The sequence below is a fragment of the Mobula hypostoma genome, chromosome 21 (genome assembly GCF_963921235.1).
Source record: "Mobula hypostoma chromosome 21, sMobHyp1.1, whole genome shotgun sequence".
NCBI lineage: Eukaryota > Metazoa > Chordata > Chondrichthyes > Myliobatiformes > Myliobatidae > Mobula > Mobula hypostoma.
This window is the reverse complement of record NC_086117.1, coordinates 23,966,821-23,993,538: the sequence shown is the minus strand read 5'-3', so window position 1 is coordinate 23,993,538 and position 26,718 is coordinate 23,966,821. Positions and strand designations below refer to the sequence as shown.

Here is a 26,718-nt window from a genome sequence, read left to right as displayed (position 1 = left end):
GGTTCACCGCTGCTCAGCAACAGAACACAAAAAATCATATGTACAATTAAGAAACATTAAAAAATAGTAGAAATACTGGAATACTGGAGTTTGGTGGTGGTATCCCTTTGGAGATGGTGGAAGTTGTGAGAGTGATGTGTTGGATGCAGGGGCTCATGCAGCAGTAGGTGAGGATGAGAAGATCTCGATCCCTGTTAAGCTGGTGGGAAGAAGGCGTGAGCATGGATGTTGGAGAAATGGAGAAGATGTGGATGAGGGCAGCATCAATAGTGGAGAAAGGAAACTCCTGTTCTTTGAAGAAGAACATCTCTGATGTCCTGGTAAGGACAGCTTCACCCTGGGAACAGATGTAGGGGGAATGAAGGAACTGTGAAAAGGGAATAGCATTCTTACAGGAGACAGGGTGGGAGGAGGCCAAGATGGTCTTGGGAATCAGTAGGTATATAAAAGATGTCGGCCGACAGATGTCTCCAGATTGCGAAAGGGGATAGAGGAGTCAGAGACAGACCAAGTGAATTTAAGGGCAGGGTGGAATTTCCAGGCAACTTAATGAAATTGACAGGCTCAGCATTGCTGCATGAAGCAGCACCAATGCAGTCGTCAATGTCGTGGAGAAAAAGTTGGGGCATATTAGTGGGGAAGGCTTGGAACACGGACCGTTCTACATAGCCAGCCAAAAGGCAGGCATAGCTGGAGCCCATACAGGTACCCATGGTTACCCCTCGAGTCTGGAGAAAGTGAGAGGAACCGGAAGAAAAATTGTTGAGGGTGAGGACTGGTTCTGCCAGTCAAGTTAACCGCAGGAACTGGTAGATTTATAAAAGATAGTGGAATAAGTGCTGAGGAGCATTACCTCAGTAAATATGATGCGACCTTATGATGTGTAAATGCTAGCATGTTTATCAGGATATCAGACCACAGCTTTGAGCCCTGACTGCTGTTGATGCAATTGAAAGCAAAGAGTGATCTGGAGTGTTCAATTTCTCCACATGACCTTTGACTGAAGTTGTGGGCTCTCTCTGTGGGTGTTTGCACTTTAATCTCATGATCATCTTATGATCATCTCTCATGTCTTTAGTGTCCCAGCAACTTCAGAGTAGGAGTTGATTTGAAATGCAGGTTTGAAAGTAATATCCAGTCTATCTGAACGTCAGATCTCTGTTGAGTGATGTTTGGGCCATTTGTTTTTTCTGGTGAAAAGTTTCCATCTCATGTTGCAGCTGAAACCTCGCTGTTTTGCACGCTATTTGTGGGTGGAACGTGTGTGTGAAAGTATTTTCTTTTTCATATGTTACGTTTGTGACATTTAAAGCCAACTTCTGTTCTTAAATGATTCATTCATTAGATGACTGACCTACACTGGCTTCAGAGGCAAGGGCAACAAAAAGGTGGTCACAGGAGGCTGAGGGGCGGCTACGGGATTGCTTTGAGTCGGTGCACTGGGGCATGTTCAAGAACTCATCAGAGGATCTGAGTGAATACGCCACAGTTGTCACAGACTTTATAAAGTCGATCACGGATGAGTATGTCCCCACCAAATCATTCAGAGTCACTCACTTAACTTCATAAACCCCGACACTGAACTGATTCCACAACCTATGGACTCACTTCAAGGACTCTACAATTCATTGTCTGTCTATCCCTCTATCTTCTTTTGCACATTGGTTGTTAGTCTGTCTTTGTTGTGTGTGGTTTTCATTAATTCTATTATGTTTCTTTGTACTTACTGTGAATGCTGACAAAATGAATCTCAGAGTAGTATATGGTGACATATATGTACTTTGATAATAAATTTAGTTTGAACTTTGAAAACCTGCATTTTAACTTCCTTCTCTCCGTACTTAACACCCTTGGAGCTCTCTGACAATCCAGCATTGTGCCTCGTCCCCTTTGACCCACCAGCTTTCACTGTCACGCTTCCTGATCCACAGTTCTCTCTTGGCATGCTGTCACTTCCTTCTCTTTTTGAACCTTCCTCCTGCTTCACCAAAGATCTCCCTTGGCTCTATAAATATTTATGCCTTATTACACATTGAGTCATTTTCCAGCGTAATAGTACTGCACTAGTCAAACTCTTAATGATTTCATCAGTATTCGTGGCTGAAGCCTGTGAAACTGATTGCGGTATTTGCAAAGAACTGTTTTCATCTGCACTGCCCATAAACAGTGGATGCGGAATGACATATTGGCTAAATTATTAACTTAGAAGGATCATTTACCTTTTCTCCTCGAGGTGTCGGAAGCTAAATTGTGATCATACTATAGAAGTTAACATGATTGATGGAGTTGAGGGGTATTTAGGGAGAAATTAACCTCAAAGTTAATGTCAGATTATTCAAGGTGATGTTAGAAGCCCTTTTTCAGCACAAAGATAAATGAAAATTTGCAACACCTTTGTCTGAGATCGCTGTTGAGGCTTGGGACAAGTTGAAAATGTCAACTGAAGATTTGAAAGGATGGCAGACGAACCAAAAATAGAAAAAGATCTAATCGAGCTGCTGCCTTGTAACCCCAGCAAACAGGTTCAGTCCTAACCTCCGATGCTGTCTGATTGGAGTTCACATATTCCCTCTGTCAGCACATGGAATACCTCCCACATACCAAAGACATGGGGTTTGGAGGGTTAATTTGGCTGTTGTAAATTACCCCTTGAGTATAGATGAGTGAGAATATTGAGGGAGGCGATGGGAATGTGGAGAATAAAATGGGATTGATACAGGTGTGTACTCTAAACGGGGAGCGAATTCTGAAATTGGAGGTGCAAAGGGACTTAGGAGTGGTAGTGCTAGTGTAGGATTCCCTAAGGGTTAACTTGCAGGTTGAGTTGGTGGTAAGGAAGACAAATGTAATGTTAGTGTTCATTTATTAGAATAAGCTGTAAAAGCAAAGATGTAATGTTGAGGCTTTATAATGCATTATTTAGGTTGCATTTGGAGTATTTTGAGCAGTTTTGTGCCCTGTATCTAACAAAGGATGTGCCAGAATTGGTAAGGGTCCAAAGGAGGTTTATGAGAATGATCCCAGAAATGTAAGGGTTAACTTATGAGGAGCTCTTGATGGCTCTAGGCCCTGTACTCACTGGGGGATCTCACTGAAACCACCTGAACATTGAAAGGGCTAGGTAGAGTGGACATTACGAGGATGTTTCCAGTAGTGGGAGAGTGTTGGACTAAGGGGAACTGCCTCAGAAGGACATCACTTTAGCCAGAGGGTGGTGAATCTGTGGAACTCATTGCTACAGATGGCTCCAGTAGCCAGGTGACTGGGTATATTTCAAACACAGGTTGTTAGGTTTGTGATTAGTCAGGGCGTCAAAGGTTATGGGAAGAAGGCAGAAGAATGGGATTGAGAGGGAAAACAAATCAGCCACGTTTAAAAGGCAGAGCAGACTTGATGGGCTGAATGGCCTAATTCTGAACCTTTGCCTTATGGTTTTATGGTCCTGTTGTTGCTTGGAGGAAACTTGGTGGGCTGAAGGCTCCATATTGTGTGACTCTATCACCTGAAACATTAACTCTGTTTCTCTTTCTACGGATGCTACCTGACCTGCTGGTGTTTCAGCATTTTCTATTTTACTGAAAATGTCAAAGCTCACATTGTGAGTGCTGAGACTGCACTCTGGTCCAGACAAATGTATCAATGTTATAGGGAGGTGGGGGGGGCAGAGAATAAATGGAGTTGAGAGACTGATCGGCTGTCATCCCCGCGAACAATAGAGTAGGCTCGGGCTGTTTCTTTTCCAACTTCACTGTATGAATCCCTGAGCAAGTAGGAATTTGCAATCTTCCGCAATTTGTTGACTAATCTGTCTGTACGAAATTAGCTGTGATATTAAATATTCATTTGGTTTACCATTAATGGGCAGCATTAGGAATGCTGATCCATTACAGGTGGGAGCAGGTTGGCACTCTCCCTTGCCTCCTCCTGGGTCTGTCTGAGACGCAGGGGCTGGTCCTGGAGGCAGCAGTAGTTGATGTGTGGGTCAGCTGCAGATGTGGACTGCGAGGAGCGGGGTTTAACTGACATTTGTGGCTCTTGCTGCCCATCCCTGGCTCTGACCACAGGCAGGCCGCGTCAGCAAGCTGCTCTCTCAGCTCCCTCGCCACCCCGTCCAGCTCCCAGACCCCGGGGGCTGCTGTTTAGCGACCTGCAAGAGCTTGCTTCAGTTATTTTAGGGTGACGATCGTCCCCCACCCACAAACTGAATGGGGAAAAAGGGGTTTTCTGCAGCCAGCGCAGATCAGCTGCTGGAACCTTACTCTCCTGTTACTGCTTTCCCAAAGCCTGGTGCCCTTGATGCCAAACTTCTAAACACATGCCCTCATTCTCTCGCAAACAACAGGAATTCTGCAGATGCTGGAAATTCAAGCAACACACATCAAAGTTGCTGGTGAACGCAGCAGGCCAGGCAGCATCTATAGGAAGAGGTACAGTCGACGTTTCAGGCCGAGACCCTTTGTCAGGAGTAACAGAAGGAAGAGTGAGTAAGGGATTTGAAAGTTGGAGGGGGAGGGGGAGATCCAAAATGATAGGAGAAGACAGGAGGGGGAGGGATAGAGCCGAGAGCTGGACAGGTGATAGGCAAAAGGGGATACGAGAGGATCATGGGACAGGAGGTCCGGGAAGAAAGACGGGGGGGGTGACCCAGAGGATGGGCAAGAGGTATATTCAGAGGGACAGAGGGAGAAAAAGGAGAGTGAGAAAAAGAATGTGTGCATAAAAATGAGTAACAGCTGGGGTACGAGGGGGAGGTGGGGCCTAGCGGAAGTTAGAGAAGTCAATGTTCATGCCATCAGGTTGGAGGCTACCCAGACGGAATATAAGGTGTTGTTCCTCCAACCTGAGTGTGGCTTCATCTTTACAGTAGAGGAGGCCGTGGATAGACATGTCAGAATGGGAATGGGATGTGGAATTAAAATGTGTGGCCACTGGGAGATCCTGCTTTCTCTGGCGGACAGAGCGTAGATGTTCAGCAAAGCGGTCTCCCAGTCTGGTTGGAGGAACAACACCTTATATTCCGTCTGGGTAACCTCCAACCTGATGGCATGAACATTGACTTCTCTAACTTCCGCTAGGCCCCACCTCCCCCTCGTACCCCAGCTGTTACTCATTTTTATGCACACATTCTTTCTCTCAGTCTCCTTTTTCTCCCTCTGTCCCTCTGAATATACCTCTTGCCCATCCTCTGGGTCACCCCCCCCCGTCTTTCTTCCCGGACCTCCTGTCCCATGATCCTCTTGTATCCCCTTTTGCCTATCACCTGTCCAGCTCTCGGCTCTATCCCTCCCCCTCCTGTCTTCTCCTATCATTTTGCATCTCCTCCTCCCCCTCCAGCTTTCAAATCCCTTACTCACTCTTCCTTCAGTTAGTCCTGACGAAGGGTCTCGGCCTGAAACGTCGACTGTACCTCTTCCTATAGATGCTGCCTGGCCTGCTGCGTTCACCAGCAACTTTGATGTGTGTTGCCCTCATTCTCTTCTATCTGCGTACACACTTGAGTCTCTCACTCACTGATACATACAATATCTTGACCTCTCACTGATAGGCTGCACATCTCTCGTGCTCAGGGCCTGCATCAGAGCAGCCCTGTTGTAAATGAATGCTTCCATTGATTCTGTCGCCTTTCTGACGCACACAGCCTACGTGCCTCCCCGACACACCACAGACCCACACTTCCCCCTCATGCTCAAACACCCACGAGAACTAGGGGACATAGCCTCGAGATTCGGGTTAGGATGGAGATGAGGAGGAACTGCTTTTCCCAGAGAGTGGTGAATCTGTGGAATTCTCTGCCCAATGAAGCCGTGGAGGCTACCTCAGTAAATGTATTTAAGACAAGGCTGGATAGATTTCTGCATAGTAGGGGAATTAAGGGTTATGGGGAAAAGGCAGGTCGGTGGAGATCAGCCAGCTTCTTATTGAATGGCGGAGCAGGCTTGACGGGCCAGATGGCCAACTCCTGCTCCTATTTCTTATGTTTCTTATGTTTACCTCTTCACACACAGATCTATATCTCACATATCCTGTCTCTGGAACAATACAGTCTTAAAAGTCTGTTCCTGTTTTCTTATCCACTTGTTCCCTCACACACCACTCCTTCCTGCCTCATGCATACCATCACAACCTTCCTAGTTTTCACAATTAACAAACCTTTCACACTTTTCCATTTTGTACATCTATTTTTCTTCCCTCACATTTATAACAGTGTGGTTTTTCTCACTCTCCTGTGCTAATTTTTTCCAAAAATATACCCCACACATAAAATTTGCAAATATGTAATACAAGATATTAGTATGTTGCTAATTACAGTGCTTGGCATGTTATTTAATTGGCTTATAAATCTCATAATTAACATTACCAGTTAAATCTGAATCGGCTGACATGGCGGACCTGTGCCTCTACAGCAAAATACAGTTCCTGGAAGCTTCAGCTTGTCAGCTGAGTTGTACTTGGCTCTGTGAGAAGGTCCGGACTTGCTGCATAAAATTCCATGGTTCCAGCTGCAGCCTTGTTAGAATCGCATGAAAGGGAACCATCACCCTCATGCATCAACTGTGACAAGGTTCTGTCCAAGCTCAGCCTGCTCCTGGTGCTGGAGCTGCACTGTAGTCAGCAGAAAGATCTTCAACCACCTTGCATTACTCATGGCTCAGTTCTGTGTGGTCAGAGCTTGAGAAGGTGGCTTCCTGTGCCTCTATTGGACACAGACATTTCTCTCTCAAAGTCACTTCTCTCATGTATACACAAACAAATGACACTATTTCTCTCTTTCACTACCTTCTGCTTGCATCATACTTGGTGCATTGCTTTCTCATTCCCTGTCGTTTAGGCAAATTTGCATACTTATGAATCCAGGTAGTGATTTTTAAACAACCCAAGTTCACTGGTGAGATAGACTAGCATAGTGTGGGCTTTTGCCTTTGAATGTATCTCCTTTGGGTAGATGCAGGGTTTGATAATGCCAAGCATAGCACTATAGACCTGGGTGTCATTATACACCAGTCATTGAAAGTGGGCATGCAGGTACAGCAGGCGGTGAAAAAGGCGAATGGTATGCTGGCATTCATAGCAAGAGGATTCAAGTACAGGAGCAGGGAGATACTACTGCAGTTGTACAAGGCCTTGGTGAGACCACACCTGGAGTATTGTGTGCAGTTTTGGTCCCCTAATCTGAGGAAAGACATCCTTGCCATAGAGGGAGTACAAAGAAGGTTCACCAGATTTAAGCGGAACAAGTGCTACACATGCCCTTACACTTCCTCCCTTACCACCATTCAGGGCCCCAAGCAGTCCTTCCAGGCGAGGCAACACTTCACCTGTGAGTCGACTGGGGTGATATACTGCGTCCGGTGCTCCCGATGTGGCCTTTTATATATTGGCGAGACCCGACGCAGACTGGGAGACCGCTTTGCTGAACATCTACGCTCTGTCCGCCAGAGAAAGCAGGATCTCCCAGTGGCCACACATTTTAATTCCACATCCCATTCCCATTCTGACATGTCTATCCACAGCCTCCTCTACTGTAAAGATGAAGCCACACTCAGGTTGGAGGAACAACACCTTATATTCCGTCTGGGTAGCCTCCAACCTGATGGCATGAACATCGACTTCTCTATCTTCCGCTAAGGCCCCACCTCCCCCTCGTACCCCATCTGTTACTCATTTTTATGCACACATTCTTTCTCTCACTCTCCTTTTTCTCCCTCTGTCCCTCTGAATATACCTCTTGCCCATCCTCTGGGTCCCCCCCCCCCTTGTCTTTCTTCCCGGACCTCCTGTCCCATGATCCTCTGGTATCCCCTTTGCCAATCACCTGTCCAGCTCTTGGCTCTATCCCTCCCCCTCCTGTCTTCCCCTATCATCTTGGATCTCCCCCTCCCCCTCCCACTTTCAAATCTCTTACTCACTCTTCCTTCAGTTAGTCCTGACGAAGGGTCTCAGCCTGAAATGTCGACTGTACCTCTTCCTACAGATGCTGCCTGGCCTGCTGCGTTCACCAGCAACTTTGATGTGTGTTGTTCACCAGATTGATTCCTGGGATGGCAGGACTTCCATATGATGAAAGACTGGATGAACTAGGCTTATACTCGTTGGAATTTAGAAGGTTGAGGGGGGGATCTGATTGAAACGTATAAAATCCTAAAGGGATTGGACAGGCTAGATGCAGGAAGATTGTTCCCGATGTTGGGGAAGTCCAGAACGAGGGGTCACAGTTTCAGGATAAAGGGGAAGCTTTTAGGACCGAGATGAGGAAAAACTTTCTTCACACAGAGAGTGGTGAATCTGTGGAATTCTCTGCCACAGGAAACAGTTGAGGCCAGTTCATTGGCTATATTTAAGAGGAAGTTAGATATGGCCCTTGTGACTAAAGGGATCAGGGGGTATGGAGGGAAGGTTGGTACAGGGTTCTGAGTTGGATGATCAGCCATGATCGTACTGAATGGCGGTGCAGGCTCGAAGGGCCGAATGGCCTACTCCTGCACCTATTTTCTATGTTTCTATATTACAGCGCAAGCACCTCTGTTTCAATTCTGCTGCTGTCGGTAAGGAGTTTGTACTCTCTCCCCATGACCAGGTGCATTTCCTCTAGGGTGCCCTGGAGTTCTCCCACATCCCAAAGGTGTACGGGCTGTGAGACTGATTGGTCACATGGGTGTAACTGGGAGACGTGGACCCATTGGGCCAGAAGGACTTGTGACAGTTCTGTATCTCTAAATAAGTAAATAGATATAGATGGATAGATAAACTATAAGAAGATATTGTTGTGTAAGAAATATGTAGAGTTGACGAGGAGCTAATTTGATTTAGATCAGAGTGTGTGGGTGATGTTTAAATTTGGAGGTGGTGTATTTACGGTCAATTAAGAAAATAGATGAAGTGCATTTAATTAAGCTGAGTTATCGATTTGGCAGAAGATAAAAGTGTGGAACAGGCCCTAAATATACCAGGAGTGTTGATACACTTCCCGATTTCAACAGCAACAGCTTGTATTTATATAATGCTTTTATCAGAGTTAAAAGTTCCAAGGCACTTCACAGAAATGTGTTTAGGAAATATTTGACACTGATCCACAGGGAATCATAGAAATTTTGTGACACTTGGTCTATCATGTGTAGGCCCGTTGAAAAAGGGCTACTTACCATCCCTTAGTCTGTAGTCCCTCTTGTCAGGGCTATGTAAGCACATGTTCACATCCTTTTTTAATAACGATTAAATTTCTGCTTCCACCAAGATTTGGGATAATGATCTCCAGACCTTAACATCCCTTGGTTAAAATCCTCATCTTTCCTCATATCTTTCTATGAGTTTGTCCCTTGCTTTATCTTTACCCCTCGGCCAAGGTAGATAATTCCTCCCTATTTATTGGGCCTTTTGTAATTTTGCACACCTCAGTTAAGTCTCCCCTCTGATCCAAAGAAAACAACAGCAGCCTATCCAAACTTACCAACAGTAATTTCCAGTCATGTAATCTCTTATCAATTTCATCTTTTCTGCATTGTAGTGCTCAGAACAATGTGGGCTAAATATTGTTGTTGTATAATAAACTTCTTGCCTTCATGTTCAGTGTCTTGGTTAGTCAAGGAAAGCACTCTGTAGGTTCTGTATAACCATCCTACTGATTTTTCTGCCACTTTTAATTATCTCTGTACAATCCATGGCCCTTCTTTGACTCTACACCACACAATACAGACCCATTCATTGCACGAGTTCTTGCATTGCTGCACCTCATTAAAAAGTCTTGCATTGCACTGGTGCAAAAGGGAAAAGGTGGAACTTCAGGCATCTCATCTGCTGTGGCTTCAAAGATGGAGAAATTGTTGGGGGTGGAAAAGTGGACCGGCAAGTTGTGAAGCGGGAGAGAGAGATCCCTTCAAAATGGCATTAGGGAAAGGTTGGACAAACCTGGGTTATCCTCCCTAGAGTGTCAGAGGCCGACAGGAGACCTGATAGAGGTATTTAGGCATAGATAAGGTGGACAGGCATGATCTTTTCCCCAGGATAGAAGTGTCAAACACCAGTGGCCATGCTTTTAAGGTTGAGGGGGGATGTTTAAGGGCGATGTGAGGAGCATATTTTTTTCCACAGAGCCTGATACGCTCTGGAATGAGTTAAAAAATTAATGTAACACACTGTAAGGTTTCACTGCTAATGTAATGGCTTCCTTGTAATGTTCCACTACTAAGGTAATGGTTTCTCTGTAGCAGCAATGTTTGGGTTATGACTAGAGATAATGGGGTATAGCAACACTCACAACACGCTGGAGGAACTCAGCAGGTCGGGCAGCATCTGTGGAAACGATGAGTCGACGTTTCAGGCCAGAACCCTTCGTCAGGACTGTAAAGGGAAGGGGCAGAGGCCCTATAAAGAAGGTGGGGGAGGGTGGGAAGGAGAAGGCTGGTAGGTTCCAGGTGAAAAACCAGTAAGGGGAAAGATAAAGGGGTGGGGGAGGGGAAGCAGGGAGGTGATAGGCAGGAAAGGTGAAGAAGGAATAGGGGAAAACACAATGGGTCGTAGAAGGAGGCGGAACTATGAGGGAGGTGATAGGCAGCTGGGGGAGGGGGCAGAGTGAAATAGGGATAGAGGAAGGGAGGGGGAGGGAATTACCAGAAGATGGAGAATTCTATGTTCATACCAAGGGGCTGGAGACTACCTGGACGGTATATGAGGTGTTGCTCCTCCAATCTGAGTTTAGCCTCATCATGGCAGTGGAGGAGGCCATGTATGGACATATCTGAATGGGAATGGGAAGCAGAGTTGAAGTGGGTGGCCACCGGGAGATCCTGTCTGTTGTGGTGGACAGAGCTGAGGTGCTCGACGAAGCGGTCCTCCAATCTGCGTCGGGTTTCACTGATGTAGAAGAGGCCGCACCGGGAGCACCGAATGCAATAGATGACCCCAACAGACTCACAAGTGAAGTGTTGCCTCACCTGGAAGGACTGTTTGGGGCCCTGAATGGTGGCAAGAGAGGAGGTGTAGGGACAGGTGTAGCACTTACGCTTACAGGGATATGTGCTGGGTGGGAGATCAGTGGGGAGGGACGTGTGGATAAGGGAGTCGCGGAGGGACCAATCCCTGCAGAAAGCGGAGAGGGGTGGAGAGGGAAAGGTGTGCTTAGTGGTGGGGTCCTGTTGAAGGCGGTGGAAGTTGCGGAGGATAATGTGCTGGATTTGGAGGGTGGTGGGGTGGTAGGTGGGGACAAAGGGAACTCTGTCCCTGTTGTGGTGGCGGGAGGATGGGGTGAGGGCTGAAGTACAGGAAATGGAGGGGATACGAGTGAGGGCATCATTGATGACAACAGAAGGGAAACCACGATCCTTAAAGAAAGAGGACCCATTTGAGATGTTCTGGAACAGAAAGCCTCATCCTGGGAGCAGATGCAGCGGAGACGGAGGAACTGGGAATAGGGAATGGCATTTTTGCATGTGGCGGGGTGGGAAGAGGTATAGTTGAGGTAGTTATGAGAGTCAGTGGGCTTGTAGAAGATGTCAGTGGACAGTCTGTCTCCAGAGATGGAGACCCAGACATCGAGAAAGGGGAGAGAAGTGTCAGAGATAGACCAAGTGAACTTGAGGGCTGGGTGGAAGTTTGAAGTAAAGTCGATGAAATTGACGAGCTCAGCATGGGTGCAGGAAGCAGCACCAATGTACCGAAGGAAAAGCTGGAGAGCAGTACCAGAATAGGTCTGGAGCACAGACTGTTCCACATAACCAACGAAGAGGCAGGCGTATGAGCGGATGTTGTTCTTACTTCTGTGTCTGGGAGCCAGGATTTCACAGTCTTTTGCCGGGGAGAGATGAGGAGAGAAGACGCCAATGGAGAGAGTTGGTAGACTGTCGGACAGAGTGGACTCGGATCGAGGGTCCGAAGGTCAGTGACGCTTGGAGGAGGCTGATGGTGGACAAACGGCCTTATCAGTGAGCTCCAATGTTGCAAATTAGACTGTGTCATGAGAATGGGCCCTTTTTCTTTTTTTGTTTCTTTACTAACCATCTAGTTAAATTAGGAATTATGAAGCTCAAACATTTAATTGCATATTGTGTTCTGTTTGCTATTTTGTGGTACTGATTTGTATCAGGGGACACATCGTGTAGCATCCACCCAAATGAGATTTCTTAAGTTTGGCCGGGCAGAGGGAAAGGAGGGGCAGGATTGAGCGGTGGATCAATTGGGAGCTTCTGATGACGCCATTCCCCAAGCTTACTGTAACCTGACTGCTCTGAAGACAAATTAGCTGGCAGTGCCGAGGTCGGTCTGGGGGTGACGTGACCCAGAATTGAGTTCTGGGGAAGTGGCAGCTGCTCAGCGAGATGATCCGGGCATTAATACCATTTGGGCAGCAGTCAAAAAGGGAGACATGGCTCAGGTGGAGAAGGTGAGGTCGGTCTGGGGGTGACGTGATCCGGTATGAGATCTGGTCCTTCAACTCCAACCGAGGCCATTCTCACAGCAATGGAAGCACCGACACATGTTTCGTCTTCTACCAACCCCCTCCATTCGCATCTTCTCTGCTTATCTCTCCCCGGCAAAAGAACGCAAAATCCTGACTCCCAGACACACAAGCAAGAACAACACCCGCTCATTGGCTAACAAGCCCCATTATCTCTAGTCATAACCCAAACATTGCTGCTACAGAGAAGCCAATACATTAGCAGTGAAACCTTACAGCGTGTTACATTAAAGATTAGTTTTATTTGTTACATGTACATCAAAACAGTTGGTGAAATTGCACGCTTGTGTCAACAGCCAACACTGTCCGAGGATGAACTAGAGAGGAGGCCCAGCTCTGGCAACAACATAACAGGCCAACAACTCACTAACCCTAAACCGTGCATCTTTAGAAGGTGGGAGGAAAGCCACACGGCAAACATATATAAGCTCCTGACAGACAGTGGCGGGAGTTGAATCCAGGCCACTGGCCCTGTAAACCATTCCCCTAACCACTCTGCTATCATGCCACCCCAGTGGTTAATAGGGGTAGTTACGAAAGCAGGCAGTCTGAAGCTGAGGAGGCTTTTAGGTAGCCCTCCATTCCCTTCATATTCCTGTGCCTATGGAGACACACAGGGATTGGACATTTACTGTAAATTCGCAGTCAGGATCGGCACATCATGGGCTGACTGGGCTGTCCGGTGCTGTACTGTCGTGAGATGCTTAATGGTGAGGGGAGGGAAACATGTCAGGGGGTGGAATCTTGTTGGAACCAACAGAAATTAAATGTGAAATTAGGTGTAAGGCGAGGACCCAGAGGAACTCGCTCCAGGAGCACAGGCAGAGAGAGCATGAGAGTGGGAAATGGAAAAGATGTGGTCAAATGCTCTGCTGGCACCGTTCGAGGAAAAGCCCTGGTGAACTTCAGAGGTTCCTCTTTGGAAATTCTCATCTTTGGAGCAAGTACAACAAAGTTACAGATTCACTTCCACTTCTTCCAATTACATAGGCTGCACCTGCTGCTGACAATGACGTCTCCTCAGTTTTGGTGAAATCAGACGTGTTGGGTGACTGCTTTGTAGAGCACTAGCATTCAGTCCATGAGAGCAATCCCGACCTCTCTGTTGCCTCCCGGATTAATTCTCCGTCCCACTCTGACTCCAGAAACACAAGAGGCTGGAATCTGGAGCAGCAAGCAAACTGCCAGAGGATCTCAGCAAGTTGAGCATCATCTGTGGGAGGACAGAACTGATGACCTTTTTTTCGGGTTGATACCCTGGAATAGGACTGAGCGGGAGAGGCAAGATGGCCTGTAGAAAGCCAAGTAGTGGAGTGTTGAGAAAGGAGTCCATGTTAATGGTGGACTGAGGAGGGTGTCAGATGATGAATGTCTTGGTTAGAAGCCATTTGAAAAGCCAGGCAGCATTAGAGGAGAAGCAATGAGAGATAGTCTCAAAGAAAGTCAACATACCTTGAGGAAACTTTGCACCAGGGTAGTACAATGAAGACACAAGACACTGTAGGTGTGGCAACCTATCTGCTAGAGGAACTCAGTGGGTCAGGCAGTATCTGTGGGAGGAAAGGAATTGTCCTATCTGAGCTATCTGTCTGTGGCATCCTGTACTGCCACAACAAGAACCAATACAAATTCATGGAACAATATCTCATCTTCCAACTGGGCATGTTGCAGCCTCTCAGTCTCAATAACAAGTTCTCCAACTTTGGGTATTTCATTTTCTTTGTGTGTATTAGAACTGGCCACTTCTACTGAAGGTTGGCTGAGGTTGTCTCTCTCCATTGGCATAATCTAGCCTCCTGGAATGTGCCTCAGTCCTACTAACAGTAAAGCAAAAGAAACATAAATAACTTCTACCTCTGTTAACCCTTTGACCAAATCATTTATCTCCATGGCAGTCCTGGCCTCGCTTTTTCAAGTTCTGTTTGACCTATTCATCCCTCCCATCACCTTCTCTGCAATTTAAAACTACTCGCTTATCTCTCTTTCCAAATTCTGATGCATGCTTAACTCTGTGCCTGTTTCTGTAGATGCTGCCTAGCCTGCTGAATCTTTCCAGCATTTTCTGCTTTTATTTCATTTACTGTTGGATTCACTGCTGACCTCGAAGAAGTTCTCCTCCGCTCTCTGATGGGATTTTCATCTGCCTCTTTTGCCTCGTTCACCTTCAGTGCTCTGTGTCCTCTCTAGTCTTGAATAAGATATTGACCGAAACTGGCTTCTACAACCTCGTCTCTTGCATTAGCAAATGTCTTTGGTTCTAGCTTATCCTCCTTGAATTTCAACTCAAGTACCACCTTCACAATTCAGACCCACCCAGGGTGACGGGAAAACTCAAACTATTCAGTGTTTCAGTGAGGCACTGTTCTCATCACACCTGAGAACCGCAGTTAATGCCCTGCTCTCGACCTGTCTCAACTCACCAGCTCACCCTATCTCACTGTCGGCATTTCCCTTACATTTGCTGCTTCCTTGAAATGAGGCTCTGCACCAGTGTACTCACACACCTGAGCCAATTTCTCCCCCCATTAAGCAACTCCTCCCTCGTTGTCTAGGGGAAAAGTGTGTCTGTGGGACCTCGCATGAGCTCATTCCTGAAGTCTGTTTGTTGGGTGCGTGGAACAGTCTGTTTCAGTCCTTCACTGGCTCTGTCCCTTAACACCTTGACCTCTACATCAGTGGCTGCACTTGGTTGCTTCTGCATTCATATAGAACTCAACAATGTCACTATTTGCTGCCAGTTTCCGTCCTGCTTTCACTTTCACCTCGCCCATCTCCATCTCAGGCAGGGGTCTCCAGTCTGGGCTCCACAAACCCCTCGGTATGATTGGGAACCGCTGATCTCAGGCAACAGACAGCCACAGACGCCCGCTGTCATCTTAGACCCCCACGCTCCCTTGGCTACATTTTCTCCAACCATACTTGTTGTGAGGACTCAATTCCATTCCCCCAGTTCATCATTCTCCATTACATTCACCTTGATAGCGAGAATTTCCACACGGGTGCCTCTGATCTGTCTCTGTTTTCCCTTCACCGAACGTAGATTGGGTGATCAGATTGTGAAACACCTGCATTCATTCCACTGGAGTGATCCTGAGGTTTCTGCTACTTTAACTTTCTGTCACATTCCCACTCTGACCTGACAGCTCATAGCCTCCCAAGCCTGAAAAATGACCCCTCACTTCCAATTGTACACTTGCAGCCTTCCAGACTCCATATCGCATTTCACAATTTTAAGTAGCCTGCCCTTTCTGACACTGCTAGAATGAGCCATTTCTGTTGGCAGTCATCCATCTGAAATATTGGCTCAGATTTTCTCTCTCCATTAACATAACCTGACTATTTAGGCATATCCCATGGCCCCACTATAAACACAATGCACTGTCCAAAGACGTACTGGTTGTTAGGTTAATTGGTCATTGTAAATTGCCCTGTGACTAGGCTAGGGTTCAATTGGGAAATTGCTATGTGGTGTGCCTTGACAGGCCGGAAGGGTCAAATCTGCACTGTATCTCAATAAAATAAATTAAAATAAAAGAATCACCTCATTAGCACTTCTGATCAGACAACTCATTCTTTCCTCACTCGTCACAAACGTTCCCTTTGTCCTGTCCATCCTTACTGCCACTTACTTCGCAATTTGAAACTTTACAATCTGTTTTTATTCCCCCAGTTCTGCTGAGGGGCCTGTCACCTAAAATGTTGACTGTTTCTCCTTTCCACAGACACTGCCTTGCCTGCAGCATTTCCAGTATTTTTTATTTTTATTTCAGACTTCTTGCATCTGCAGTTTTTTTTGGGGGGAAGAGAAATTGAAATGGGCAGAAGATGTTTGTTTCAGTATTTTCTTAAACAAAATAGAATTAAAGGATTTCTGAGAAGAAAATGCCTAAGTTTGCCATCCCACCAGAGGTTTTAATTTACCTAATCAATATTTATGAGTTATTCTACAACAGGCCCAGGTATGAGGTCAGTAATCTCCTGTGGTGGACAATCTTGGGAAAAGCATTGTTATCTATTCTTTACGAACATAATTTGGTATTGTGGGGGATTTCTTGATCTATGATTAAAATACATGTTAGAATCTAAATGTCTCTAAGTATTAAGCATTAATCATTGAGGACTAATGAATCAGCAACATTTTAGCATGATTTAAAAAAACACGATATAGCTTAATAGCCAGCAAATCTCATCTTTCACTTAGTATTAGTTTGATATTTGGTGATTGGCCAACAATTTCAATCTCACATAGCATCACCAAAATAGATGACCTATCTGGTCATGTATGTATCTCATTGCTGTTTGGGAGATATTTTGCTGTGCAAATTGGCTGCCGTGTTTCCCTATGATGCAATACTTCAGAAGTACTTAATTGGCTGGAAACGCACTTTGAGATGCCCCGAGGTTGTGAGAGTTCATTTAGACGTACGGCAAGAAGAATTTAAATTTTAAAATTATGCTGAGGAAATGGACGAGTTTAAAAAAAGAACTGACTTTAGTCGGAGGGAGATGCATTGGTGAAGGTTCTTTTGTCAAATAGTTTCAATCCGATCAGTAAAACGACTCCAGCCTGTTTCCATTCAAAATGTCTTGTAAAATACCGGAAATTTGCTGTGCCGAGAAGGATAAGGTGGTTAATGTTTCTGCCAAGACCTGAGCTAAGGAATGTATGTTCTGTGAAAATTACCAGTCATATTTTTGGTATCCAAAGTCAGCCAAACTCAAAATTCGACATGCTTTGTTGACACAATATAAATCATACAAAACCATTAGTTAAGCCCCTGCTGGAGGACTGTGTCCAAATTTGGCTATTACACTTCAGGAAGAGTGTCAAGAGATTTATTCAGAGTTTTATCCAGGATGAGGCACTTAATTTGTCTGGAGAGACCGGTGTTCTCCTTTGAGCAAGGAAGGTTAAGGTGAGATTTAGTAGAGACAAGCAAAGGCAAAAAGATCAGTAGTCAGATGACATAAATTTATAAGATTTGGCAAAAGAACCAGGGGAAAATATCACAAGATGGCAGTGCCCATGGTTGCAGTCGCCTCTCTGACTCCAATCAGTGGTGAAATTTCTCATCCTGTTCGTCTTTACTATGATCAAAAAACAGTGCTGATGATAAACACTAAAGTCCACCTCACGGGATAATGAAGGTGTTGCACAGTAACGGTCTAACATCGTGGAGTGGGCCCTCTCTCCATGCTGCTGCCTACTACAGCTACTCGAGGAAGTGGCTGTTGGAAGTGGTGCGTTAGGATGTAGAAGCACGGTAAGGGCGTTAGTATTCGAGTGAGACTTAAAGCGGGTCCCTGCAGACCCATGCTCCTGACGATTCTGCTCATTAATGTCTGTCATTGAAGAGGATTCAGAGGAGGTTCACAAGGATGATACTGGAAATGAAAGGGTTATCATACGAGGAACGTTTGATAGTTCTGGGTCTGTACTTGATGGAATTTAGAGGGGTGATCTCATTGAAACCTTTTGAATGTTGAAAGGCCTAGAGTAGATGTGGAAAGGATGTTTCCCATGGTGGGGGACAGGAAGGCACACAGCCTCAGGATAGAGGGGCATTTAAACAAAGTTGCGGAGAAATTTCTTTAGCTAGAGTGTGGTGAATTTGTGGAATTTGTTCCCACAGGCAACTGTAGAGGCCAGGTTGATGGGTGTACTTAAGGCAGAGACTGCTAGGTTCTTGATTGGACATGGCATCAGAGGTTACGGGGAGAAGGCTGGGGAGTGGGACTGAGGAGGGGAGAAAAGGATCAGCCATGATTAAATGGCGAAGCAGACTCAATGGGCCAAATGGCCCAATTCTGCTCCTGTGTCTTATGGTATTATACTCCTCAATGTTGACGTGATGATCGTGGGTAGATTTTTGGATTTTCTCCCCATTTAGAAAATAGTCTGCATATTTATTTCTTCTACCAAAGTGCATGACCATGCATTTTCCAACATTTGTATTTCATTTGTCACTTTCTTGCCCATTGTCCTAATCTGGCTGAGTCCTTCCGCAGCCTAGCTGTTTCCTCAACACTACCTGCCCCTCCACCAATCTTTGTGTCATCTGCAAACTTGGCAAGAAAGCCATCTACTCCATCATCTAAATCACTGACATACAGTAGCAATAGACAATAGGTGCAGGAGTAGGCCATTCAGCCCTTCGAGCCAGCACTGCCATTCACTGTGATCATGGCTGATCATCCACAATCAGTACCCTTTTCCTGCCTTCTCCCCATATCTCTTCACTCCGCTATCTTTAAGAGCTCTATCTAACTCTTTCTTGAAAGAATCCAGAGAATTGGCCTCCACTGCCTTCTGAGGCAGAGCATTCCACAGAACCACAACCCTCTGTGTGAAAAAGTTTTTCCTCAACTCCGTTCTAAATGGCCTACCCCTTATTCTTAAACTGTGGCCTCTGATTCTGGACTCCCCCAACATCGGGAACATATTTCCTGCCTCTAGCGTGTCCAATCCCTTAATAATCTTATATGTTTCAATCAGATCCCCTCTCATCCTTCTAAATTCCAGTGTATACAATCCCAGTCGCTCCAATCTTTCAACATATGACAGTCCCGCCATCCCGGGAATTAACCTCGTTAAGCAGTCCGAACACCGACCCCTATGGAACAGCAGTAGTCACTGGCAGCCAACCAGACAAGGATCCTTTTATTCCCACGGGTTTTGATGGCTGACTACATAGGAAAATGCATTGAGGACATTTCTGTGGTTAAACTCTACAGCACCTGGGCAAATCAGAGACTATAGCTGACTGCAGAGTTTTGTGCACTGCTTTCGGATCGGGTCACTGCCTTTAGTTTAGGGCAGGGGTCCCCAACCTTTTTTGCACTGCGGACCGGTTTAATTTGACAATATTCTTGCGGTTTGGCCGACCCGGGGGGGGGGCGGGGGAGAGTTCAAGTAGAGTTAAGCTCACCTCAACATGTCTTTTACAGACTGTAGGGTTGCCAACTTTCTCACTCCCAAATAAGGGACAAAAGTAGCAGTCAAATATGGGACACTTGTGTTTACCCCGAGAAAGACTACCATGACCATGAAGCCTTGCGCGGGCACCTCTGTGTGCGTGCACATACGTGCCGATTTTTCTTCCACAAATCGGTTTTGGCTTAATCTTCCCGACTATACTGTACATACATTATTTTTACTTTATATAGGCCGTGTATTTATCATATCATTCCTGCTTTTACTGTATGTTAGTGTTATTTTAGGTTTTATGTGTTATTTGGTATGATTTGGTAGGTTTTTTTTGGGTCTGGGAACGCTCAAAAATTTTTCCCATATAAATTAATGGCAATTGCTTCTTCGCTTCACGCCATTTCGGCACGAAAGTTTTCATAGGAATACTCTACCTTAGCGGGGGAAATATGAGACAAGGGTGGTCCCGCATGAGACAAGCCAATTTAGCCCAATATACTGAATGTCCCGGCAAATATGGGGCAGTTGGCAACCCTATGTTCAAGTTCAACAGTGCGTGACAGGGAATGAGGAAAGGTGCAGCTGACTTTGTATCGTTTCCTCGCGGCCCGGTAGCACATGCTTTGGGGCCTGGTATCGGTCCACGGCCCGGTGGTTGGGGACAGCTGGTTTAGGGTATAGGACAACTCTAAGGTCAGCAAGAGCTATACTCTCCCGTTCCATCAGGAAGGCAGAGTGAAGACGCACATAAAATCCAGAGACACCTTTGTGACACCAAGGACATATGGTGTACATACCATAACCAATTATACATCCACCCTGCATGCCAATGACAGCGACACCTCCCTTCCTGATAGGCTGAATTCCTTACGTGGACGATTTGCCGCAATGAGTGATGTGACGTTGGGGAAAGCTCCCTCTCCCCTTGGCTGCAGTCGAAGTGAGGGGAATCCCAGCCAGGATAAATCCATACAAAGCTGCAGGGCTGGACAATGCACCTGGTCAGGTGCTGAGGGATTGTGAGGCGCAGGTAACAGAAGTCTTAATGGACATCTTTAATATCGCTCTGAAACAGTCTACAGCAACCTGCAAGGCAGACACCATCATTCTGGTACCCAAGAGAGCAATGGTAACTGGCCTAAATGATTACTGCCCAGTGGCACTGACCTCAACAATCATGAAGTGCTTTGAGCAGCTGGTAATGGATTGTATAAAATCCCACCTTCCAGCTACATTGGACCCTTTCCAGTTCACCTACTGTCCAAACTGGCCCACTGTTGATGCTATAGCCTTGGCCCTCCACTCCATCCTGTCCCACCTGGAAAAACAATGCCTCATACGCCAGGATGTTGTTCAACGACATCAGCTCAGTACTTAATACGATCACTCTCAGAGGGTGGTGGGTAAACTGTCTTTGTTGGGACTCAACACCCCTCTCTGTAACTGGATCTTGGACTTCTTGATGGAAAGACCCCAGTGAGTCTGAGTTGGCAGCAACATCTCAAGCTCCATCACGCTGAGCACAGGTGCCCCCCAGGGTTGTGTGCTCAGCCCAATGCTGTTCATGCTGCTGACTCATGATTCCACTGCCAAACCCAGCTCAAACTGTGTCATCATTTTCACTGATGATATAACAGTAGTTGGCCTCATCAGCGACAATAATGAGTCGGCAAACAGAGAGGAGGTAAAGAGGCTTGTCGAATGGTGTGAGAACAACAACCTGAGTCACAACGTGGGCAAGACAAAAGAGATGATTGTGGACTTCAAGAAGGTACAGGTCAACCACTGTTCATTGCAGATCAATGGCTCTGCCGTGGAGAGAGTGAAGAGCACGAAGTTCCTTGGTGTGCACGTAACAGACGATCTAACCTGGACCCACAACGCCTCATCATTAATTAGGAAGGTACAGCGGAGCCCATGCTTTCTGAGGAGATTGGTTCGTGCAAGGCTCCCCGCCCCCCATTCTGGCAACTTTCTAGAGGAGTACTATGGAGAGTGTCTTGTCTGGCTGCATCATTGTGTGTGGAAGCTGCAAAGCGTTCGAACACCAAACCCTACAGAGGACAGCAAAAACCACCGGGAGGGTCACTGGAGTCTCCCTACCCTCTGTTAGTGACATTTACTGTGAACATTGTAGACGAAGGTCCCAAAGCTTTGTTGAGGATCCCACCACCTATTCCACATCTCCTTAACCCACGACCGTCAGGAAGGAAGTACAGGAGCATCAGGACTAGGACTGTCAGAATGAGTAACAGTTTCTTCCCTCAGGCTGTGAAACTAATGAATACCCTGCCACCACTCAGGTCTCATCTCTAGGACAGTGAGCTGTATACTGTACTGTGCTTTACTACATGCATTTTTAAATTATATTTTATTAACTTATTTATGGTAATGTATTGTTTTATGTGCTGTGTGTGGTACATGTTTTGTGGGTGCACTGTGGTCTGGAGGAATGTTGTTTCATTTGGTTGTATATAGGTACAAATCAGATGACAATAAACTTGAATTTGAATTAAAGTTGAATTAAAGTTAAACCTGGATTGCATTGTAAGGGTGAGAAGGCAGTTGAAGGAATAACTTTAAAATGGGAAATGGATATTACTTGGAAGGGAAAGGTTTGCGGGATTTTGGGGAAAGGTAGGGAAAGTGGGATATTGTTTAAATCTCTCAAAGATCCAGCACAGAACAACGACATGGTTGTAAGACAGGAAAGCAGCATCCGTCATCAAAGACCCCCACCACCCAGCCCATGCTCTCTTCTTGCTGCTGCCATCAGATAGAAGGTACAAGAACCTCAGGGCTCACACCCCCAGGTTCAAGAATAGTTACTACCCCTCACCCATCAGGCTCTTGAAATACCCGTTTATTCAGTCACTTGCGCCATCATTGAAATGTTCCTACAATCAATGATCTCACTCTAAGGACTCTGTCTCATTATCTCAGGTTCTCGTTATTTATTGCTATTTATTTATATTTGCATTTGCACAGTTTGTTGTCTTCTGCACTCTGGCTGATTTTTCATTGTTATAGTTACTATTGTATAGATTAGTTGAGTATGTCCATAGGAAAATGAATCTTGGTTGTATATGGTGACATAGATGTACTTTGAACTTCTGAATAATATTTAGCTGTACTGTTAGCTGAAGATAAATGTGTCGGCTCACCAGACAGTTGAAGTTATTAGCTGCTTTACCCATTGCTCAAGTATCAATATGTTTGAATTGTAAAGTAAGGACTTATGCTACAAGTTTTGTAAATTAGTTATTACTGTAAAAATAAACAAAACAAAATTAATGAAATAATATTCATTTGCACATCTCAAGTTAATAACTGATTCTTTTGCATTGACAATTATTCACATCCAATGCAGATGTTGGCACCAGGCTATTTAATCCTTCACACCAGTTAAACTCTTTAAGTTTTCAAACCAGCTGTGCACTCTTCCTACCATTCAAACAGATTCCATCCGAACACAAGAAATTCAGATGCTGGAAATCCAGAGCAACTTGCACAAAATGCTGGAGGAACCCAGCGTGTCTGGCAGCATCTGTGGTAATGAATAAACAGTTGACATTTTGGGCCGAGACCTTTCTTCGGGACTGGAAAGCAAGGGGAAAGACGCCAGAATAAAAAGCTGGGGGTTGGGGGCGGGGTGGAAGGAGGATTGCTAGAAGGTGATAGGTGAAGACAGGTGAATAGGAAAGATAAAGGGCTGGTGAGAAAGGAATCTGATAGGAGAAGAGGGTGGACCATGGGAGAAAGGGAAGGTGAAGACACCCCAGGGGAGGTGATAGGCAGCTGAGAAGGGTTAAGAGGCCAAAGTGGGGAGTAGGGGAGGAGGGAGGGATTTTTTTTACTGGAAGGGAAAATTGATATTCATGCCATCGGATTGGAGGTTACCCAGTTGGAATATAAGGCATTGCTCCTCCACCCTGAGGGTGGCCTCATCTGGGCACAAGAGGAGGCCATGGACCAACATGTCAGAATGAGAATTCCATCTGAATTTCTAGCTAAGCTCTACATTCCTACATTTACCTTGTCTTCCTTAATTCTCTTGGTATCTAAGAGGCTAAATGGAAGTAGAAAAACAAAAGACGTGTGAGGGAGGAGAAAGGGGAAAAAACTGCAAAAAGACACTTTGACAACGTCAATCCTAAAGTAGCAGTGAAAAGGTGCCACATTTCTAAGCCCAGCATTTCCACAAATGCTTACATCCAATGATTATATTTACGAAGTGTCATCACTGTTGAAGAACATACAGGCAGTGATTTGCTCATAGCTAGAACCCACAATGGGGATAATTTAGTTAGATGATGAATAAACATTGGCTGGAACTCCAGTGAAAACTGCTTTGGTCTTTTTCGAATGAGTCGCCAGGAGGCCTGGTATAGATTTGCATTTTAGTCTTGGGGTGGGAGATAAACAGATGACAAAAAGGCATGTGTAGGGTAGCTATAGAGGAGAGGACTTGGGCTCTTTATAGAAGTTTGGCATTGCTTTATACTTATCTACAATGAACTGGAAGGTTGCAGAACCCGCTTAGTTTCGGATGAAGGTGAGACCATGGACCACCTTGGGGGCTGTATGATGTGTGTACCCCTTAGCCCTCACTGAGAAGACCCTTCGGCACATTGCCAGCATCTAGAGCCACACTGCAGCCAGCTATTGAGTTGAGGTCATGGATGACTTTACTTCCATTTCAGTCCTGTGAGTTCAACAAGGCCAAAGTGAAATCACACAAAGGTGTAGCATGAGATGTTTGATGGGCCGAGTGGTTGGGCAGTATGGAAGGTACTGCCTTAAACTATTTCATTATAGTATATTTGAAGGCTTGAGGAGCAATGTTTCACCTTTCATGTGCGGGGAGGGGCTTCCTGTCACTCCTGCCAAGCACTTTTTGTTTGTCCGCCTGGGATTGTTGCCCGTTTGTCCCCACCCCCAACTCCAGCACACAGCATTTTGCTTGTGGTTTTACCTCACTGTCTCCCTTTCCCCTGTTGCCTCGCCATGGTACACGTAATACAAGCTGTTATTCTGGGGAGGTTGCCCTCCTCTCCAATGCTCGTCCAGCGGGCAGTCAGCTGCACTGAGCATGGTCCTGTTGGAAACTGCAAGTCAAAAATAGTATTTTTTCTCTGGGTCTAAGTCACCCTAAAGCTATTTCAAATGCCTTTTTGACTAATTCTGTTTGTCTTTTTGCAGGGTTATCTGATTTGGCACAGCTCTGAGCAACCCAAAAACTGGTAAAATACAATTTCTAGAAAGTTAATGCAGTTCATAAAAACCCCAACCCAAGTCATCCTTCTAAGGATACATCTGAAAGGAGTTATCTGAAAATAGCTTTGTGTGCTATTTACAAGCCACGAGAAGAGCCAGACATTCTAAAATATTGGGTTCATCAGATTCTGACCTGATGAAGCTGGTAACGTTAGAGTGAGGTCACAGAATATTTTTCAAAACCTCAACTTTCCGTCCAGCAGTTTGGTATTGCCAGAGTGTTTAAGCTGTAATCTTTAGAAGCTGCAGCAATTTCCACCATCATTCAGTCAAACGGTGGGCCAGTGTCATATGAGGTTACAAAAGGAAGAACTAACCATCCTGGGATCTGTTCCAATTGACAGTGGTAGAGTGTAGGTTGTCCATCTTCCACTTTATCAGATTGAGTTTATATTGCACCAATCAGCTAAATACACCACAAACTTCCTCTGCCCCGTATATCTCATGACACCCTAATGACATTTTGTTTTATTCTTTTCGTCATTGGTTAACTCTTCAATATCTCGAACTTACTTGTTATTTTTACTGGAAACTTGTTTCTCCATGAACGATGCTGAAGCAGTTCCAGGAATAGGGCTTTCCAACATTGCGGAATTACCCTGGAGCCTCCCAACAATTAAAGGGTAGTTTCCAGATCACCAACACAAGTACACAAGCTTTTTTAATCACATAAGGAGAACTGCCTTAAGAAAGATAGACATTTTAACTTTATGCAGAAAGATATAAAACTTTACCATATATAAACCAAGCATTCTCACGTAGCTATCCTGCGTTCAGACTATTATTATGCTAATAGGTCTACGTGATGATGTATTTAACATCTGGATAAGTTGTTTCCTCTGATATGTTTTGACAAAAAGTTGTTGACTGTGTGAATGCTTACTTTTCCAGCCTTGATCCTCGACATGCTGGTGGGGGCAGGAGTACAAAAGCTAGTGAAGAGGAAAGGGCCTTCTGAGGTGACTCGGGGGATTTTGGATTACGTCGTCATGGATGTGTTTGCTTTCCCAGCTGCTCAGGCCAGTAGAGCAGCGATGGTGACGCGATTCTTCCTCAACCACCTGGTCCTAGCGGTGCCCTTGCGAATCCTGCTCGTTATCTGGGCTGGCGTCATTGGCCTCTCTCGTGTGATGATTGGGCGACATTACCTGACTGACGTCTTCTGCGGGTTTCTCATTGGCTATTTACAGTTCAACTTAGTGGAGCTGCTATGGTTACCATCTGGCACCTGCCAATTACTGGCATCAGTGCTTCCAATATGACAGACACTGGAGCTGCAAGGATGAAGCAGATAAAAGATGGGTATGGGGCAGTGGATGTGGGGTGGACACCAGCACCCCCATTGGTGAAATGGTGGAACCAGAATTTGCAATGCCTCCTGTAGCCCTTCGATAGTGCATTTTTGGAAAAGTGAAAGACATTTCTGCCTTTTAGATTCTTTAGAAGATAGAACTCTTGAAAATTGCATTTGAAAAATTCAAAACATTTGCTTGTAATGAAGGTAAGCTGGGTTGTGGGGATGGGTGGGTGGGACATTGCATTGGCTGCCAATATCACATTACCTTCAACTTATCAAAAGACAATGAATGAGACTCTTAATAACAGTGAAGGATGCCAGGGTCTGTTCAATAGGAAACACTGGAACAGTCAACTGGTAGAAATATGGGAAGGGTGCTATCGTTACCAACTGACTTCAAAAACTGGCTGTTCTTGCCACCTCTTCATCTATATCTTACTGGCAATGTGGCCTGTTGTTGCAAAGTAACTTGCAAGTGAATAAACCAATACTCATCATGGGTTTAAAACCATGTGGGCTTGAATGGGTGTTGGCTTCCCATTGACCATCTGCTTCCTAACCACTGGCCACATGAAGACAGCTGGAAGAAGCCTGCTGGCTGTCACAAGCCAGCTGTGATCCAAAAGCCATAAGGTGATGTGAATGAGCCATATTAATGCAGTTCACTGTTTCTTAATTTTACTGAATGGGGCAATGGGGGGAGCTGCACTTCAATGGTACAAAAATGACTGGGATTTGTGGGAAGACTGCAATTATGTAACCCTTTGG

The 26,718-nt window shown here is 45.5% G+C and overlaps 1 protein-coding gene across 2 annotated transcripts in view; it reads left to right on the top strand.

Moving 5' to 3' along the window:
- LOC134359868 (inactive phospholipid phosphatase 7) overlaps positions 1 to 26,158 on the top strand; it is a 49,353-nt gene extending 23,195 nt beyond the window's left edge. The window contains exon 2 of one of the 2 annotated variants that reach the window (XM_063073639.1): positions 25,545 to 26,158. In XM_063073639.1, the coding sequence (XP_062929709.1) occupies positions 25,545 to 25,915 (371 nt within the window). In that variant the 3' untranslated portion in view covers positions 25,916 to 26,158. The remainder of the gene's footprint in view (positions 1 to 25,544) is intronic. The other variant, XM_063073640.1, reaches the window with a different exon arrangement.
- Positions 26,159 to 26,718: the final 560 nt, after the last annotated feature.